Source organism: Watersipora subatra, chromosome 10 (genome assembly GCF_963576615.1).
Source record: "Watersipora subatra chromosome 10, tzWatSuba1.1, whole genome shotgun sequence".
In the NCBI taxonomy this organism is placed as follows: Eukaryota; Metazoa; Bryozoa; class Gymnolaemata; order Cheilostomatida; family Watersiporidae; genus Watersipora; species Watersipora subatra.
Genome location: NC_088717.1, coordinates 38633596 through 38653647, shown reverse-complemented (window position 1 = coordinate 38653647; position 20052 = coordinate 38633596). Strand labels below are relative to the sequence as shown.

At 33.8% G+C, this 20052-nt stretch overlaps 2 protein-coding genes across 2 annotated transcripts; one reads left to right on the top strand and one right to left on the bottom strand.

Annotated features, from left to right (window-relative positions):
• Positions 1-1562: 1562 nt before the first annotated feature.
• Positions 1563-12524, bottom strand: LOC137407049 (golgin subfamily A member 6-like protein 7). The gene is given in 6 exon segments (XM_068093655.1): positions 1563-1931; positions 1980-2084; positions 4877-4976; positions 6225-6306; positions 10881-10903; positions 12478-12524. Coding segments are annotated over 6 exon segments (726 nt in total).
• A 416-nt stretch (positions 12525-12940) lies between these two features.
• Positions 12941-16672, top strand: LOC137407048 (uncharacterized). The gene is made up of 4 exons (XM_068093654.1): positions 12941-12968; positions 13312-13390; positions 15031-15304; positions 16121-16672. The coding sequence occupies exons 1-4, from the start codon at positions 12941-12943 to the stop codon at positions 16670-16672; spliced, it is 933 nt and encodes a 310-aa protein (XP_067949755.1).
• Positions 16673-20052: the final 3380 nt, after the last annotated feature.

Below are 20052 nucleotides of genomic sequence, written 5' to 3'. Positions count from 1 at the left end.
AAGCAGATAGGATTTATGGCAGACCAGATTAGCAGATGTTCTAAATTTTTATCCAGAAGCAATATGCAACTAATATACAACGCATTCATTAACTCTAAAATTTGTTACTGTCTGGAGTCATGAAGAAATGCTCTGCTTCTGCAAAATTGCCGCTTCAAAACCACATGATAAAGAAATGGCACTAACCACGGTGTCCTTAGACACATCGAATGGTGCCAAAACTGGCTTTGTTGCCAACAGTTTTTCAGGTAAAAAACTGAGCTTGCTGTTCATGGCCTCAGGTAAAACTGCAAGCTTTGCCCAACAGTGTGCGGAAGTGGTTGGTTTTCTCTGCCAAAAGGGCTTAAATTTCCTAAATAGTTGATAATGCCAAAAAATCCTTTAGGCTCCATCCTATTTGATGGGGCAAAAAAGTTCTCAATTGCTTATGCTTTATCAGGCTCTGCCCTCAACCCCTGTCAGTTGTTTCTCTGACTCAAAACTCATACTTTGCCTCATTGAGTGTCACTCCTGCTTCTAGAAGTCTCTATAAAACCTTCATCAGACGATCGTTGTGTTGCTTACAACTAGAGCTGTGTACCAAAGTATCATTCAGGTAGCGCACTACAGTTTTGAGGTCTATCAGTTTACTTTGTATCTCTCTATTGAAGATTTTAGGTGCCGACTGATTTCGAGTGGCAACTTTTCACAGTAGTAGCGTTCAAATGGTGTGGTAAATGTAGTAAGCTTTTAAGACTCCTCATGTAAACGCATTTACCAATAGCTTCTTTGTAAACTGAGGTACACTTGCATTTGTGTATTGGTGTCAACAGCTTGTACTGCCTTAACCAATTTTAAAAGCTTAGCGCTCTTCTGCTTCTTTTGGCAGACTACTTTTAGATATCCTATCCTGTAAGCTCACAGAAATTGCAAGTAGCATTTTGCTCTCTGAATTTAGTCGACTTGTGATTTGGTTTTCCTCATCTGTAGCATATTTTTTTATCTTCAGAAGCAGTTGTAGGAATCTCAGTCATCTTTTTCTTATTTGCGACTTTCACATGGTTAGTTTAACCATAAACTGTTTTTTTACCTTAGCTGTTTTTCCAATTTCTATAGCAATGTCAACGGCTCTGGTAAAATGAGCTCTTCATCGTTCAGTTTGAAAAAAACTTTTAAAGTTGCTTCATTTACAACTGAGCAGACGAATCTTGTACGTAAATCTTCATCGTGAGCATCCGTAATGGTAGCAAAGTCACAAATTGTAGCATCATGTCTAATTTTTGCTGTCAGTTCTTGAATCGCCTCTTCTGGATCTCTTTTCATATTGCTCCAGTAACTATATCGTTTTCTAATAATAAATACCCTTAGGTTGTATTAAGTCATTTTTGGGGTTCTGTTGATCTAACCAATCAATTAACTTTTTGTAAATAATTTTTGATTGATTTGTCAAAAAACCTGTGGTACTTTGTCATCAGAGATAGAATTAGCTCCTTTAAATGTTTTGAAGCGTAACAAATAATCTGTCCACAGGTCTTTGTTTGGACCGAAAGTAGTAAAACTAGAAGTAGATGCTTCCTTGATTCCTATATTGATTGAGTTAATATTAGCATCAGCTGTCTATTCTCCTTTTTCTGTTGCTCCACCTGTTCCTTCTGCTGCTTCATCTGTTCCTTCTGTTGCTCCACCTGTTCCTTCTGCTGCTTCATCTGTTCCTTCTGTTGCTTCACCTGTTCCTTCTGCTGCTTCATCTGTTTCTTCTGTTGCTCCACCTGTTCCTTCTGTTGCTTCATCTGTTCCTTCTGCTGCTTCATCTGTTCCTTCTGCTGCTCCACCTGTTCCTTCTGTTGCTTCATCTGTTCCTTCTGCTGCTTCATCTGTTCCTTCTGCTGCTTCACCTGTTCCTTCTGTTGCTTCATCTGTTCCTTCTGTTTCTCCACCTGTTCCTTCTGCTGCTTCATCTGTTACTTCTGTTGCTCCACCTGTTCCTTTTGTTGCTCCACCTGTTCCTTCTGCTGCTTCATCTGTTCCTTCTGTTGCTCCACCTGTTCCTTCTGCTGCTTCATCTGTTCCAGCTGCTGTTCTAGCTGTTCCTTCTGTTGCTCCACCTATTTTTTTGTTGCTCCATTTGTTCAGTGAGCAGCTGAATAAGTTAATCGGTTGGAGCAGCCATGTCTCAATACTCAATGGTAGGATAACTGTAGGTAGATGTAAAGCAATGAAGTTTGGTAGAAATGTGCTGCTGGATTATCCTCATCACCAATTATATGTTGTATTATCTTAGATACTTCTATTTGTTAGTATGCTGAGCTGAGTGCACAACGAAATGATAAAAAATGTCTCACTTACATGTATATAATCAGAGGTTTGGTTGCAATTTGGCTGTAATAGCAAAGAGGCAAAAGTTTCACAAAAGCATGTTAAAACGCTTTTTAATCAAATATAGCAAATCTGCCCTTAAATACATGCTTAGTTGTTTGTGAAGTACATGGTAATGTACTAACATCGACTACCAACAGGCGCACACAGGTTTATTCTGACGTCCTTCAGTGGTATATGGTTTGATTAGTAAAGTGTTAGCATACCAGTTATATAAATAAGTGCAGACATGACCTTCAGTCAGCTTGGTTTTGGTATCCAGTATGCGTCCAGCTATCCACGGCTCTCAAGATGTATGTTAGCTCCATTTTTCAGATCACGTTCCTCTTACATAAACAACTAGGTGAAAGATTTTGGTTATCATTCTGTTATTTATTGACTTGCACCACTACACATGCTTAAGAAAGTCAAAAGATTATAACTTGCTTGGCAGGGAAAATATTGCAGATTAAAGTAAAGCTGTTTTCACGTCGATTGTTTTCACATATTTGTTAATTCCTCTTGTAATACACCTTTTAATTATGGTACCGTCGCTATAAATAGCATTTGCTTTTAAAATAACGAATTTAAATTTTTTAGCCAATCTTTATGTACAGCATTGTCGATATGTTGTTAGTCTGACTTCAGGTTTCGAATGAATCTTTGCAGAATGCGTAAAGCTAGAGCCAGGGGACCGCAGAATTACACACTCTCAAATCTTTGTCTATGTTGGTCTAGTCATCTTTGCGATTGGAACAATATTGTTTGACATTCTCGAATTTGTGGCTGCCGTAGAGTGTGATACTGCTATTGAACAAGCTGTCTCTAGTCTTGGCAGCTACGAGAAAGAAATACAGGGAGAACTATACAAAAGCATTGTCTCAGGAATTATGCAGTTCTTCAAGACGGTATCCATAATCATGCAGGTATCTATAATTAGTAATGTTTGTTATTCTGACATTGTAAAATTAAGTGAGTGGTATAGACTTTGGACGTCAATGATGTAGAAAAACACATGCTGGCAGCAGATGAAGTCTAGGTAGGCTTATTATTCCTTATTGATATCAGTTGGCACGGGAACAGTTCAACTTGCCTCGAACTATTGGTTAGGCTGAGTTCGTATCTCTTGAGATTGTCTGCCAGTCATAATTTTGAGGAACTACATACAAACTCCTCCCTTTCTTATACTCTAGCTTCTTTCAACTGTTGACTTTTCCCTTTGGATTTTCATTGCATCATGTCAGTTATAGTTAGCCCTATATGAGATGAGCTATCAATGTTTGTTATCAAGCCCGATAGTGAGAAGGCATGAATGATGCTGAGAGCTGTAAAGTTAAAGTAAATATCTTAAAGGGCTGATAATGCCAGTAAAGCTTTTAGTAAAGAGAGGATTAACTATTTTAAGACATGAGACTGTACTGAACAAACAACTCCTAATTTGTCATGCTGAACGACTGGCTGACAAATCTATCTAAAGAGAATAAAAGCTGCTTGACATGAGAATGGATAAAAAATATAGTAGTAATAGTTTTAAATTAAAATTTATACTGAAACTAATTATAGATCTACATTCAGAAAACCCTCATTTGTTTGTACTAATACAGCCTGGGCCAAATCTGTAAAATGAATATTGACTACAGTACTGCATAGAGCTGGCACAGGTAGCTCGTCCGGTCTTGATCCACCGGGTCAGAGGTGCCCGAGTCAGGCTACCTAGCCTTTGGGTCTTTCTATACAAAGACAGGAGTAGGTTTATGGCTAAACGAGAGCGATTGTATATCGCTTTTTATGCACGATTGAAATAGAGTCGCGCTTAGTCCTAGCGCGGAAGGACCAGGCGAAATAAAACAGGGTGAGTCGCGACTATATTTTTACGTCTATATTTTTTTTGTGACAATAGTCTTAAGACCATAGGTTTCGCAACGTTTTTCGGCAAGAAACAATCAACATGTCGGCGGTCTGAGCATTCATGAAGAAGCCAGTCACAAAAGAGAAAGACCAAGTTATTTGTACAATATGCGAAAGCAAGTTGAGCTACAAAGAAGGGTCCACCTCAATACTATTGAGGCATTTACAACGAAGGCATCCTGAGGAACTTGAAAGCGCGTCTAAGAACCTTCAATCCAGCAAATTTATTTTATTTTAGTTTCTTTCACTAATACCAAAAGTTTTAGGGAAGTGATGGATTTTTGCTTTCCACTACGCTGGGTTACCTATTTTTATATTTGTACAGTATTTCTTAACTAATCTCTTGTTGATTATAATAGCAGAATTGAAAATAAAATCTGTAATAAAAACACTCTAGCCAAAGTCATGTCATTAATTTATCACCCATTGAATAGCATTGATCCACCAATGTCTAGCCATAAATTGTAGATTGCATCTATAAAGCAAGCCACAAAATATAATGATTGGTGTGATAATGGGTTCTTTTATCTTAGGTTATTGATGTCACAGCATTAGGCTGTAATAGAACTATCTCTTAAAATTGGGAAAATCTCTTAAAATTTCTTTAAAAGTAAAAAAAATCATGTGTGCTGACCCGGCCCGACTCGATCTTGGCCCTCATCGCTGACCCTGAGTCTGGCCCGACCCTGCATTTCCTCGGTCTCGTTCCAGCTCTAGTACTGCACAGTGCTGTACTGTACATTAAACAGTGTTCATTGTGTCGCACATGTGCTCCTAGTCTATGATATGGTGCAACATGCATATACAGTATACATGAGAGGGTAAAATATGATTGTACCATAGTACAATAATGTACAGTGTAATATTAATAGCAGCAATAACAATAAAGAAAAATTATAGTACTTGCAAGCGCATCACTTGCGTCCTCTGTCTGAGAGCCAAGTTGTCGAAGTTGTCTCTCAGTTTTCATTCAAAGTTGACAGCTGTCAAAATCAATCAAAGTTGTCATTCTTCAGACAAACACGGTCACATTGAATAATTGCTCAACTTCCGAGTGTTGTCCGGAACGTTAAAAGTCGAAGGAAATGAAGCCTGGAGAAATAAGAGTCTATTGTACCTTCATCTGACTTTTTGTGCAGGTCAAATGCTGCTGACTCTGTTGTGGCCACATCTCCTTTAAACATTGATTGATTTTTTCAGCCTGCTAATAACAGTAACCATGAGTTGTAATAATTGCCATAAAACGATTTTCAAATGCGTATGTGTAAAAAAGTTACGTAATAACAACCAATGCAATAGAAAACCTACTAAATGCTGACAGCTGTGTCCAGATACAAATTGATAAAGATGCATAAGCAGAGCAGGGGTCAAATTTAAGATTGTGGTAAAAAGCTGGTTCACACTGCATCGTTATAATTTGGTTGTCTCACGGCAATTATTCGTCACCTATGTGTACCGTAAACCGATGACATCACCAAAGCACCGCAAAAATGTCGGAAGACATTTCAGCTTTGAAACTTTCCCGATATTTCGCAAAGCTTCCATGGTGATTGGCTATTGTGAATTGCTTAATCTAAGTATGTTTACCTTCATAATAAATGCTGCGGAACAAAATAATATTTTATCGTTTTAGCAATCGCATTGCATAATGAAAATTCTATATCACGCGCTATCCTTTGCTGTAAACGCAGATGGGTTGGAACAATGTTATCACAAATGATCATTGATGTATAGTGAATTTAGCCCTGACATACTGTGAAATTGTAATGATAGCTAGGTTATTTTCTCGTTAATCAAGTTTGTCATCAAGAAATGGTAATTATATAGCCTACAGTTAGCACCACTTTTGTCACTTCAACCAGCGAGCCACAGTAAACTCCTGTAAGCAGATTTTGTACGATAGGCAGTAGAGATATGGGCTATCTGACTAAGCTATCATCAGAACTTATCTCAATTCTCTTTGTTGAGCAATTGACTATCACCATTGACTGAAGATAGATATTTTATTCATATCAGTGTCACATTTGAGCGTTTTCAGATAATGTCGCTAAACCAAAACTTTAACTAATTCATTTATTTATTTTATTTAAACTATTGACTTCATCTACCAAAAATTCGCATCAAGGAACAATTTAAGGTCATATGTTTTTTTTGCCTGCGCAAGTGGTCTTTCTTGCAACCGAACCCAAACCTGTTTGTCGCCACTCAGATTGTGCTCTAGACTGCTTGAGCAAAGCTAAAACATGCAAAAAATTTAGGTGCCAGTCTCCATGCTTCTTTGAAAGCAAAGAACTGGACAGTTGGCTTTCTGATGGACCACTACTTCTTTTATTATAATGTTTATAAAATGGTGCTCTCAAGAAAACTCGATCTATAGCTTGTATGTCCCACTAAAATGTTAAACCATGCGTAGGCTTTTCCATATTTAATTCCTCCGCAATATTTTGCGCAAATCTGGCAATTAAATATTTTACCCATTGTGCAATTTGCTTTTTTATAACAAAGAACAAGCCTTTCTGTGAACAACTTTGTGTTCTCAGAATTCGATAAGCCAATCAACTTTTTATTCAATTTTATATCTACTGGTTTTATTAGAACTCGTGTCCTGGCAGTCCTGTGTGCAGTGAAATCTCATTCAGGTGTGATAACTACACACGATATTATTTGCTAGTCACCAGTGTGTAGTTCAGTGACGCAATGGCTATCGGGCTGGCCCACTATGCTAAAAGGTACATGCAGTCTTTTCTCCACCCCCCAACCGTGGCTTTAGGAAATGGACACACAAAAGCAGCTCTGATTATAGACTGTACTAGAAAGCTGTCAGTCCCGTGTTCCGTGAGAGATCATCAGGTGTAATCACTATGTGCACAATTATTCCATGATGCTGCAAAGTGGCTAGCTTTAGCAGAAGGAGTGGTGCAGTGGTTATCGAGTTGGCCCACCATGTTAAGCATTAAAGTTCAATTCCCGTGCATTGCATTTTTCTAATACTTCAAGCATGATTTCGGGCAAACAGACAAACAGAGCTCCTATTACGGTAAAGATTATAGGAAAGATTCAAGTTTGTAAATATCTCTCCTACTAGTCCAAGTTTACAGTTTTAATAGCCTTATACTAACCTTCATACAAACTGATTTTAATAAATATATTTGTTGGTAGTTACTGAAAGAATGTTATTACCTTTGATTTTCAAGTAACAATTTATTATGCCACTACAACTAATTAAAGTTTATATTGTTTTGATTGGCAGGTGTTTATTCTGATAATATTCCGTGGTTGCAAGGCAAATACTACTCGAAGCAAGCTCTGCATTGTTTCTCCTCTGGTAGTCAACACCAATCTTTATATCAACACTTTTGTACGAGAAACGCAAGTGAGTCTCTATATGAAATAATAATTCTTATATCTGAGAATTGTTTCTACTGCTATTAGTTACTGTTAAACAACTAACAATGAAAACTACAAAAACATACTTTTCTAAATACTGTCAGATTTGTTTGAAAGAGCTTATTTGCAGCGTTTGCGATTATTTACTTCCGTTGATAGTCACAAAGTTCAAGTATATAAGTTCAAAGTTCAAGTATATAAGTTCAAAGTTCAAGTATATAAGTTCAAAGTTCAAGTATATAAGTTCAAAGTTCAAGTATATAAGTTCAAAGTTCAAGTATATAAGTTCAAAGTTCAAGTATATAAGTTCAAAGTTCAAGTATATAAGTTCAAAGTTCAAGTATATAAGTTCAAAGTTCAAGTATATAAGTTCAAAGTTCAAGTATATAAGTTCAAAGTTCAAGTATATAAGTTCAAAGTTCAAGTATATAAGTTCTGATTGTCTTAATCAACTAGATTTATAAAAAATACTAATTACAACTTTGAAACAAATTGCATCGGCCTCTTGCAAAAAGTTACTTTACCTATTTTTTAATGTCTAACCATTATTTTAAAAATATCATTGCTAGCTACGTTAACAATCTTCCACTTTATATTTGTTCTCCTAGCAGGAAAAGGTATTTAAACTCTATTTGTCAAATTATTTATTTGATTTTATTGGCTAAATGTTACCCCTTTTTATGTTTTTGGTATGGAATAATTTTGTAAATATTTCTATTTGAAATTAAATCATTGTCAATAGAGTAATATATATGAAATAATATATTGCAAAAGAGGAGTAACTAGAACTCTCCTATTGTTCAGAAAATGGAAATATTAGCAAGAACTTACATGCTGGTTTGAGATCGTCGATCCACTAATTAGTTCGTATCCATAAATATTAAAGTTCATACTTAGCTTGTCTAGTGCAAATACAGAATTAAAAGAAAGATTGTTAAACAATTATTACCTGTTACAAATAATAGTTTTATTTTTACTTGTTTTTCATGTTCCTTAGCACAAGCATCTTTTAACACTTTAAAGCTTATTCTTGTGTATGCAAGCAGACCCTTTAATCCTCTGATCAGTAAAAAAACACAGATCAAATATAAAGAATTGTTTTATTCCACACTCTTTTAAAAATGCGATATGTTAGAGGTAACTGAAGAAACACGATTGCTGTACACTGAGCCTGATAGAGTGTATATTTGCTATGAGTAGAAAAATAAATAGCTTTAGTGTAAAACTTATTTTGAATAAAATAAGCTGATCACCATTGTCTATTTTGAGCTTAAATTACCAGGATTTTTAATCAGTGTGTAATTAGAAACTAATGACTTGTCGGAAGATTTTTTTTCTCGTCCAGTTTGACATATCATCGGTGTTTTGACAATATTTAGTGAACTGGCATTTCTATCAATTTGAAACCTGAGAGTCATACTGAAAACTTATTAAGCACAATGTGGTCAACATTTTGTAGTTTTACCTCAATTGAAATGCAAAACAAAGCAAAACTAAGCAGGAGAGTTTTTCAGGCAGAGGATCACATGGGAAAACAACTCCTTAAATTATCACGAACCTAGGCTTTAAAGTGTTAAAAGCAAAATGTCATTCTTTATATTTTTTGACCATCAATAAAATATTTGATCTAACATACATTTGTGTTAGACAACCACTTTTTAGTAATGTGTAGTGGTAAAGCTCTTGCACGCATAGTCATCTTCTTTTCTTTTAAACAAGAGGAGATAACTTCAATTGCATAAATGGTTGGCGATAGTTGACTACTGCCAATTCAAAGCAGAAATTAAATCTGGAATAGTTGTATACAAAATTTATAAGCTAAAATATTACTACTAAAATAATATAGAAAGGAACGATATTTGTTGCATCCAATCATCATTATAAAAACTCAGTAACACTATCTCAATAACAACTTAAAGCAAATTTACTTGTAACATTTTTCTAAGTCATTACACAGTATAAAGAAAACATTATTCTATCATTTGTAAAAATTAAAAACAAAATTTCTATTTTAAGGAAAAACTTGAATTTGTGCAAAGCATCAGCAAGGACTTGGAGAACTATTTGAAAACTCATGCTGCCGGCAACTCCACTGTCCTTGAATGTCTCAGCCAGAGTACAGATCTCTACAACTCACTCAATGACTGGCGCATGTACTTTTATCCCCTTGAGCTTGAGTTTTATCTAGTGGCTGCTGATGTGCTTCTAGGCATGCTGGAAGGTAACACCACTAAAACGACTTTGTGTAGCAGGACTTTAAAGTTGGTAGGTAACTTGTGAAATGATAACTTTTACATTTTAATCATTCTAAAGCTTTTGGAAGCATTTTTAATAAGAACAAAAAAGCAATATTGTAGATGAAAATCATCGCAAAATATTGATTTAAACTAACTCTTATTTATCTTCTTAATTTATTTAAATATTAAAAAACAAACAACACTGTTTTAACTTTGCTTAAATCGAAGTATTTACTTTGTGTCGCAATATATAGTACAGTCATGTTTTTACATACAATTGCCTTAGCATATGGAAAACTTGAGATATGATCTGACTTTCTAACAAGTTTCTTCATTGAGATACAAGAGTACAAGCCAGTTTTCGATGGCCACTGCACTATATTGCCACGTATGCAAGAGGCCACTTTCGAGAACATCATCGCTCGGGTTTTCTCCTCGAATCATTTTAAAAAAAGTTTTTAACAGGTTGGCTAAATATTTTCATGAATGCAAAGCAAAAGCGCATAACCAGAAACGGGTACTAAAAAAATATGACGACAAAATTAAAGTAAGTTTTGTAAAAGACTTAAACTTAGCTTCAAGTGTGTGTTTAGTAAGATAAATTCATTGAAGTTAGATTCAAAGCTTCTATTACATAGGGTCACCAAAGTTTAGTGTACCTAATGTGTTGTCCTCAAGTCTTTCTAAGACTGTCGTAGTCAACAACGCTTGTCTCGGAGGTAAAAACTTCATTCAATAGTGTACATAGCGATGTTACATGTTATTGCAGATCATAATAACTAAATGGTTATGTGTTACTTTATTAGAGTAGGCACTAAATTTTAACAGTTAAAACACTTTTTTCCATTGTTATACCCCCTTTAGGTAATTTTTCATAACATGGTAACAAATTAATTTTTAATTAGTTGTTTTGTATAGAAAACACTGCTTTAAGATGCAAGTGAATTGACATACGATCTCAGTCCCAGAACGCATTAAGCTTGTATGTCAAGGTATGACTGTAATAATAATAGCGAATACTAAGAATTTGGACAATTCTACAGTTTAACCTAACTTAATCTGTATTAATAGTCTTTTTATAATTCTCAGCAATTAATACATCTGCTACAGATGTATTAATTGCTGAGAATTATGGAATAGCTGTTTTCCAGCTTTTTGGTACTGATACTCAGTGCCAAACAGCTGGAAAACAAAAACCAAACTTTCCAAACGTGCAAACAGATGCCTGCTTGCTGCTTTTATACGCTTGTTGCGCATGTAAAGCATGAACTTGCACAAAATTGTAGTTGATTTTATCAGAAAGTATCAGCATTTTTCGGAGAATTGATTTGTATTTAACATATAACAACTGCTATTCTAACTATCAACCTACATATCATGAGAAAAGTGTTTTGTGTAATTGAAATAAATTAAAAGAGAAAACAAAAACAACTGTAAAGGTTTTTAAACTTAGTCAAACAACTTTTAAACTTCATACCACAAAGAAAATGTTTCGTGCAGGTGAAATAAATTTTTAAAAAATGACGTGATTATAAAAGGGTTTAGATATAAATGTGAAATAATTAGCAATTATTTCAGGTGCAGGTGAAATAAATTAAGAAATAAAATAAAACAATTATAAAAGTGTTCAAATGTAAACGTGAAATAATTAGCAATTATTTCAGGTGCAGGTGAAATAAATTAAGAAATAAAATAAAACAACTATAAAAGTGTTCAAATGTAAATGTGAAATAATTAGCAATTAGTAGCTAAATTAAGTCTGTTTTGCTACGATTACAATAAAAGATGATTCGGTAATGATACAATTAATATGAACTGAGAAAACCAAATAAAAAGCTTAGATAATTTGAATTAATAATAGCAATTCTTGCATAAAAGTGCCTGTGTACAAAAAAGGTTACTGTTCCACCAAAAGCTATCCCTCAAAACTTTGAATACGACGATACTAGTACCTCTCAATACCGGTACAAATGTAAAACTGAAATATGGTATCGTCTTTGTCTGATCGAACAGTGAGATAATGTTGAGACTTTTCCGCAGAGATGATACAATTGTCCGAATAGAATTGACCTTGACCCCAGATATAGTAAATGAACCTTCCAAAAAATATTTTTAACAAAGGCCTCGTAAAGTGGCCGCATCGGTAAAATAGTCAACATGCGCTATAGCTACATCTATAACAGTAACGACAGACATACTTTGAGAAATATATACATAGATAAAAGATAAATATACGGTCTCATCGGTATTGAGTACATTTATGCCTAGATAGCTTTTAGGGGGAAAGGTCGAGCAATTTCCAACCAAGCTAACATGCCTTTAAATTATTTGAAACATCTATAGAAGTGTATCTGAAGCTATATTGGAAGTTTTAAGATAACAATCAAGAGCGAATACAAAATAAAATATATGTTAATGGCTATAGCCGATATCAACTATAGCAACGATAGCAACTTGTGACATCAATTTGGCTGTATTTTTCTTTTGAGCGTTTCAACTGCTATAAAGTTTGGCGAAAGTTTATCTATAAACCAGCCAAAGGTTTCAATGCAAACTTTACTGCCAGTTGAGTGTTGATTAAAATACTCTCTCAGCTATCTCAGTCACTGACATCTTTAACACTTTGGCTTTTGAGGTCAAATCTAGTGAAGAACTCATTTATGTCGATATTTACAGTAAGCACATTTTCTTTAGCCAGTAGCCTCCAAGCTCTGCTATAGACTTATAGTTTTATATGCCAAATCCTATGCATTACTATTACATTACCAATTTTTAAAGTATGTTAGATCATCTCACTTGAAAATTCTTTGTTTTTTCATTTTTTTATATTTATTTAGCGTGTAACGAAAAGCATCATTTTGTTGATGATTACTGATGCCAATAAAATGTTAAACATACATAAGTCTTATTGTAGCGTAGATAGGCTACCAGAAACCCAAAACGCCGTGACTTCCTAGTCTGATTGAAGCAAGTGTTGTCACTTTGCAACGTTAAAGTGCACGGAGTTTAAAATTATGTAGGTATCCATAAGTTACAACAGCAAAGCTTTTACCACTCTCTGCTTGCTCTTCTAAATGGCAGAGATAAGCAATGCTGAAAGCGGTATCAAAAAGATTGCAAAACGACTTTCTATAACAAGCTCTCTATAACAGAACTTCTTTCTGACTGCATAATTACCTTAAAAATAAACTTGTATAAAGTATGAGTAGACGCTATCCAAAGGTATAAGTATTTTTTTATAATTTGCGATTGTTTTTATGTTTGAAGTGAACTATCTGCCAGGATGTTTCAATCATGATCTTGATCACTGCTAAAACGTTGTTCTATAGAACTGCTTGCTAGAATGAGCTAATCTTTTGTTTTAATGGACAGCATTCTTTTACAAAACTGAGCTAGTACTGAACTGCTGACAAAGTGTAAGATATTTGACTTACTGGATTTGTAGTACGTGAAGCTATTCAGAATCCTGCACCTGTGGAGCCTGCACTTCAGAATCCTGCACCCGAGCATGATGATCACAGTCCGTAAGTTGTATAAGCCCCTACGCTGATCGGCTGATATATTTGTGATTTGTTTAACTATTGATGGGATGAATATAAGTGCCATGAGTATACCATTAAAAAGACATTCAATTTTGATGTTTCCGCATAGAACCTTTAATATGTTGAGCTGGTTTACTTTTTAACACTTTGAAACCTAATCATCTATATACAAACAGGACCTCTGATCCTAAACTGTATTAACAACTTGATCTCCGACTGTGGAAGTTCTTAGAATAGCTCGATTTTTTTTTAACAGTAAAGTTTTGAGCTAAACATTTGAACTAAATATCATTTTGAATTAACTAGTTCTAGTGTAAAGCTTTTAATGCTGGTGAAAAAAGCTTCTTAGCTGGTCGCTTCAACCAGTGATTCATGAGAAACTAATGTCCTGCAGGAAGCCATTTGTGATTTTTTTAGTTAGTGAATTGTCCTCAATATTTTAGCAATTTCTTAAAAATTAGTAGTCCAATAAATTTGAAGCTCCAGAAATATATATGAAACTCATTAAAAATGCGACTAAAATTTCATAATTCAGCCTAAACTAAAAGTGGGAAAAACAAGAAAAATTAGCGGCCAAATGTTGTTGGACATAGGATCTGGGAGAGAAAACAGCAGCCTGAATTATCACGGGCAAAGGCTTCAAATAAATAAGTAAAATTACTATATCTCAGCTGGTTTTTTATTCCATTTTGCAAACTATCAGCAAAATTTACAACTACATCTATATATATATATATATATATATATATATATATATATATATATATATATATATATATATCTCAAAGCTTGTCTGTGTTTCTGAGTATCTGTCATTGTGTATGCCCAGCTATAACTACTAAATTCTTGGCATTATGATTTATCTTTCTGGTGGATTTGAACCTACAGAGATTACAACCGGGAGTTTATAATCCATGCGCTTTAGCACTGAGCTACACAAAGAATATTGATCAAAGACTTTATCATATACCGAATAGCAAATTTCAACGCTAAATGACTTACTATTTGGAGACCTTTTGCTTACCCGAGCAATGTCAAGTAGTACAGCTAGTACATGTATATGAATGAGATATTGTGAGATTGAAAGCTGCTGTGCATCACATTTTATCATGTGTAAAGAACCATTTATTTGCTTTTGTACTTGAATATTCCATTGCTTGTTTCAGCTTTAATTTTTATACTACCTTGGTTCTAATGTTTTCTTTAAAATTTATATTTTGTATTTTAGATTTTCTGTTTATAATTTTTATGTCAAACATAAATTTTTATATTTTTTGCTGCCGCCAATTATACCAGAGTCATGAAATTGGAGACTTTTGATTGGGTAAATTGATTAATTAACTAGTTTTTATGTAATCCGATGTACACCACTAAAGTAGTTCTTAGAATATTCTAAGGGCTCATATATCAAAAATAAAAGAAATGGACTTATTGCTGCTGTAACATTTTTGATATAGACTAACTGCATGTCTAAAAATAAAAAAGTCTATCATACATAGCCGTAATTTTTTCACCTCTTTGTCGGTAAATTAGCTATAAACAAATGAAAAAAATATTTTTTTGTATATTTGGCAGCCTTATAGATATCAGTTTAAACCTTGCATACTTTTTTGCTTTTTAAGAGAAAATGAAGGGAACACAGGAGAAAGAGAGCCATTGCTTGGAGATAGAGAGCCATTGCATCCTCAAAGAAATGACTGCAATCAAGACTGTACTTTTATTCCAGCCATCTTGATATCAACCATTCTTGTTGTTTTCGAGGTTTTATGCGAAGTTGATGGCAATCGTCAACAAGATATTGTCTGGTTCTACGTGTACCGTATTATCTACTACATCCTGTTACTCATTGTGTCAATAGTCGGTGTCTTTCTGCTAAAAGGCTATGCCCCTCCACAGGTAGGCTAAAACGCAAATCATTGTGGTAGCTATTTCCATTTCTTCTATCTGCAGCTTCATCTATAGCCATGATAAATGTTGTTCGCATCAATATTATATATACTAGTACATATATATATACATATTTTACATATGTATATATACATATATACATTCATGTATATATGTATATATACATGTATATGTATATATATATACTCCCAGTACATATATATATATATATATATATATATATATATATATATATATATATATATATATATATATATATATATATATATATATATGTACTGTACTATATATATATGTACTGTATATATATATATATATATACTGTATATATACTGTATATATATATATATATATCACACAGCGCACGAGACTCCCAGCATATATATATATATATATATATATATATATATATCTCACAGCACACGAGACTCCCAGCATATATATATATATATATATATATATATATATATATATATATATATGCTGGGAGTCTCGTGCGCTGTCAGAGATCATCTATGTAATAGTTATGTGCACAATTGTTCTGAGAAGTGGTGCAGTGGTAGGGCTTGGCTGCGCATCTGAACATGCGTGTTCAATCCACGTGCAGTGCAATTATTTTTGCTCTTAGAGTGACTGACAACAGTCTGACAAACTCAATTTGTATTATGATAAAGATTATATTAATATATTATATTATTATATCAAATGTTGTTCACATGGATATTTGCATCAAGTTTGAATATTAGTCAATGTTTTTGTATCGTTCGAAGCTTGCTGTAAAAATCTTTTCTAATTTTGTTTCAGAAAAATATGCATCCAGAGACTATACTGCTGCTAATTGCGGCTTTTGGAGAGTTTGTCTACTTGTACTTTGGGACTGTTACGGCAACAGCTGGCCTTGATCCTGTAAAACTTCGAGAAATGGTTTTAGAAAATCACAACGACACTCGTCTAAATTTTCGCTATGACGATAAACACGGATTAGAAAGACTGAATTTAATCTGTTGGCTTACTCTGCTAACTAACTTTATCGATATCTTTCAAGTCTCCCTGCAAACCTATTTTATTATATTTTCAGAAGGAAATCTTGCTAATTGGCATCAACGACTAAATGGAGGAAACAGAAAACTCTGTGTGTTTAAAGAGATTGTATGGTATCTCTGCGTATGCAACTTTGCAAAGTGGATTTCGCAAAGCATTTTTGAAGACTCTTTGTTACGAAACAGTGAGGCAAAAACCCTAGTGTTTTCAGTTGACAGACGAACAGCCATCACTCAGACCACATATCCATTAGTACTTTTCTACAGGTTTCATTCTGGTGTCATGCTGCTTTCTATGCAGTCAAGTTCATTATAGCGCCCTTTCACTGCTGGTAGGTTTTATAATGATATCATTAGCAAAACATATTTTTATAATGTATTCACAAACCCAAACAAATAAATTATGAAAATTATTATAGCTATTATTGCTCATTGATTGCCCAGTGTTGCACGGAGTATTAAAACATTTTTTGCACAGAAAGTTTATTTTTAATAGACATAAGCAAAATTTACCTCTCCAACTTTAAATGAAGAGTTTTTTTATTCTTGTGTACTGTTTTTATTCCTGTTTAATTCATATCGTATTGGTTGCAGTGCTTACTACAGATCTATACTGAGTGCAATAATCTTGATGGCCAGGTGATTTTAAGCATTTTTCTTCATGAATGGAAACATAATTTTCTTCTGATATGGCTTCATGCAAAACGCTAACTGAAGTGTGAAGCATGAAACCATGAAATATTTTATTTGTACTAAGAATGTGGACAAATTTTTCTATAGTATAGCCATTTCGACAGTGTAGTGTATTGAATATCTAACTGTAGAAATCTCAGTTCCAAGTTCAAATCTATTGTGCAGCAGATTTTTCCTCCCTAAACCTTTATTGTTCTAATTGGATGTGTGGACAGACAGACCAACAAACAGGCAAACACTGAGATTTATATATATATATAGATTTACAAAGGCAGGTTAATAATTTATGAAAAATATAAATTGGAGCTTTACAGCAGTTGAGTGAGTCTGCGGTAATGCAGTGCATTGGTGTTCTGCTTTGTTTTTCTGTATTCGGTATAATTGCTCATAATATTAAATATAGCTGACAACGTTCATTGACACGGTCATCTTTGTGCAAATGGTATTTGCTCACTAAAGACTGTACCCTTTGCTCCTCGTTGTTGAGGGATTTTTTATTGCTCTACAGTTTTTTTGTTAGTGAGAAGGCAACTCTTTAAAAATGAATTTACACATATTCTAGTAGATTTGATCAAAAATGATCGGTATTTTTTTGTTATTTGTGATTGTTTTTGATGTTTGAGGTGCTCAATTTGCCAGAATGTTTCAAGATTAAAATCAATAAAACTTGATCAAAGTTGAAACACTCGGATCAATAAAAATTGTGACTATGGCGTCTGTAAGTGCAAAGAGACTGACAGAATAGAGACGCGTAAAGCTTCAGCTTGATTGCAATAGTTGGTATCAACTACTGCTACTATAGCAACTGGTGATGTCATTTCACACACATTTTTATTTTGAGCGTTTTTTATCGCAATCAATTTAATCTTGAAACATACTGGCAATCCGGTCACCTCAAACATCAAAACTGCAAAATCAAAATTGCAAATGGTAGAAAAACATCAATATATTTTGATAAAATCTTTAAAAAGTTTTTCCCAGTTCCAGTTCATTTTTAAAGATGTGATTTTGCCAAATTTTAGTTGATTTTAACAGAGTCTTGATGTTTTTTTATAATTGAGATGTTTGTTGTTTTAGGCAATCTCACTGTCAATATATTTGAAGATTAAAATCGACAAAAATTGACTGCGGTAAAAACGCTAAAAAAAATGTGTACAGACTTGCCCAAAATGAAGTATATAGTGAGACATTCTGACTCTATTTCTTGTATTCACACCGACTATTGCAATAACAGTTTAGCCCTATGCGGCTCTATTGGCACATATTTTATTTTCTATTTGTTCAGGATTGCTCGAATAAAATTTTAAATCTAGCTGCAGATACATTATTATAAATTTCTCAAACACCTCAAACGAGGGTAATTAAAAATGTGAATAATAATAATATTTTCCTCTAAATGCTGTGTGAACATCTGAGTTGAAACTACGTTGAGTTTACTTATTTCATTGCGACCTTTGTATTAGTGAAGTTCTCAGTTGCCACCCACACCCGAAACTAGTGACTAGATAAAATAAGCATGCTGCATCTTTGAAACAAATATGTTCAAATACATGGTGAAACCAACTGCATCCCTAAAAAGTCATACTCTAGTCAAAGTTATTTGGTCATTATTAGTCCCAATTTGTAGAACAAAATTTCCTGGTCACATTTGATTAGTTGGTTTAAGTACAAAACAAAGGGTGTTTTGAGTTGACCAAAATAATGAACGCAAAACAACGTCAATTTCTTTGAAATCAATTAGCTCACCGATTCTGGCAAAGGATTAATAAAGCAATTTTTGCACTTGGTTGGTGGTTTGTGGACGCACCTGTTTTCACTTAGTAATGTGAAGTATAAAAATTTTTGAGCTTCTAATATTTGGTCCCTAAGAATTAAGTTGAGCTATGCATAAGTATTTGTCAATACAGCTCTGATTACACTTCATAAATCAATCTATTAGACAAGATTTCAGCACTGGTGGCAATGGGGCTAGGATGTATTCAATATGTTTTGTAAATCATGTTTTGTATTATCTTCAACAATTTTATTTTGTTATATAATTTTTACAAGCCAAAAATTGTTTATCTCAGCATAAAGTCTTTATTGAAAACATCCATCCAAGTCGTGGCCACTCGCATAGTTTCAGCTCATATAATAGAACAAATTACTCTACTGCAGTAAACTCAAACAAAACATATCATAGTTTGTGCAACACATATCCATGTCTCTCTTCCCCATGTATAGCAGTTTTCACACTCACACAACTGCTCCGCTGGTGGCGCCATATAAACATCCTGTATTCAATAAAACAAATGTAATAAATATATGTCATTCATAGATATGTCGTTTTAAAGCATATCTACTGAAAGCTTTCAATTTGGGAGTTATATTGAGAGTGTAAAATTACAAAATGAACAAATGTTTAACAAAAGCAATAAGTACACCAAACCAACCTTTCGAAGCTTTTATCTGAGAGTTAAGGATGAACATTGATCAATCCATTTCCCTCACTTTCTACAAGTAAAAAGTGAACATAAATGCTAATCCTAAATCTAATTTACTAGCTAAAACTGTCCAGCAAAATTTGAAGCATGTACCATAACTAGGTGAAACGATAAAAAAGTTATGAAATGATGATTGGTAATAGCGAGAAGTTATAATTTTATTAACTAGTAAATGTACTCACGAGTAGTAAAATTATTACCTTTAGTATAGTATATACATAGGAAACTAAAAGTTAAAAAGACATGTAGATTTACTTTCATCTTCCTCCGTGGCATAACGCTGCTGACGCCTGTCAACTCTAACCATAAACTGTCTGCCTCAATATTCAACTACCTGATGCTCAGAAAACTCTTGAGTCACCTTTGCTGAAACTGTAAGCATTGTTAAAAAATTTTTGTTTGTCAATAAAGCGTGCCGATGCAGTAATTGAATAAATTAATGATGACAATCATTTCAGTAAATTAGATAACAATATTGATGCGCAATCTAGTAATTCAGTAAATTCCCTAATGAGAATCT

Coding starts and splice junctions, on each gene's coding strand:
- LOC137407048 (XM_068093654.1), top strand. CDS start 12,941: ATGGCAGAGATAAGCAATGCTGAAAGCG. Junction 12,969..13,311: donor GATAAGCAATGCTGAAAGCG/GTATCAAAAAGA, acceptor CTGGATTTGTAG/TACGTGAAGCTATTCAGAAT. Junction 13,391..15,030: donor GAGCATGATGATCACAGTCC/GTAAGTTGTATA, acceptor TTGCTTTTTAAG/AGAAAATGAAGGGAACACAG.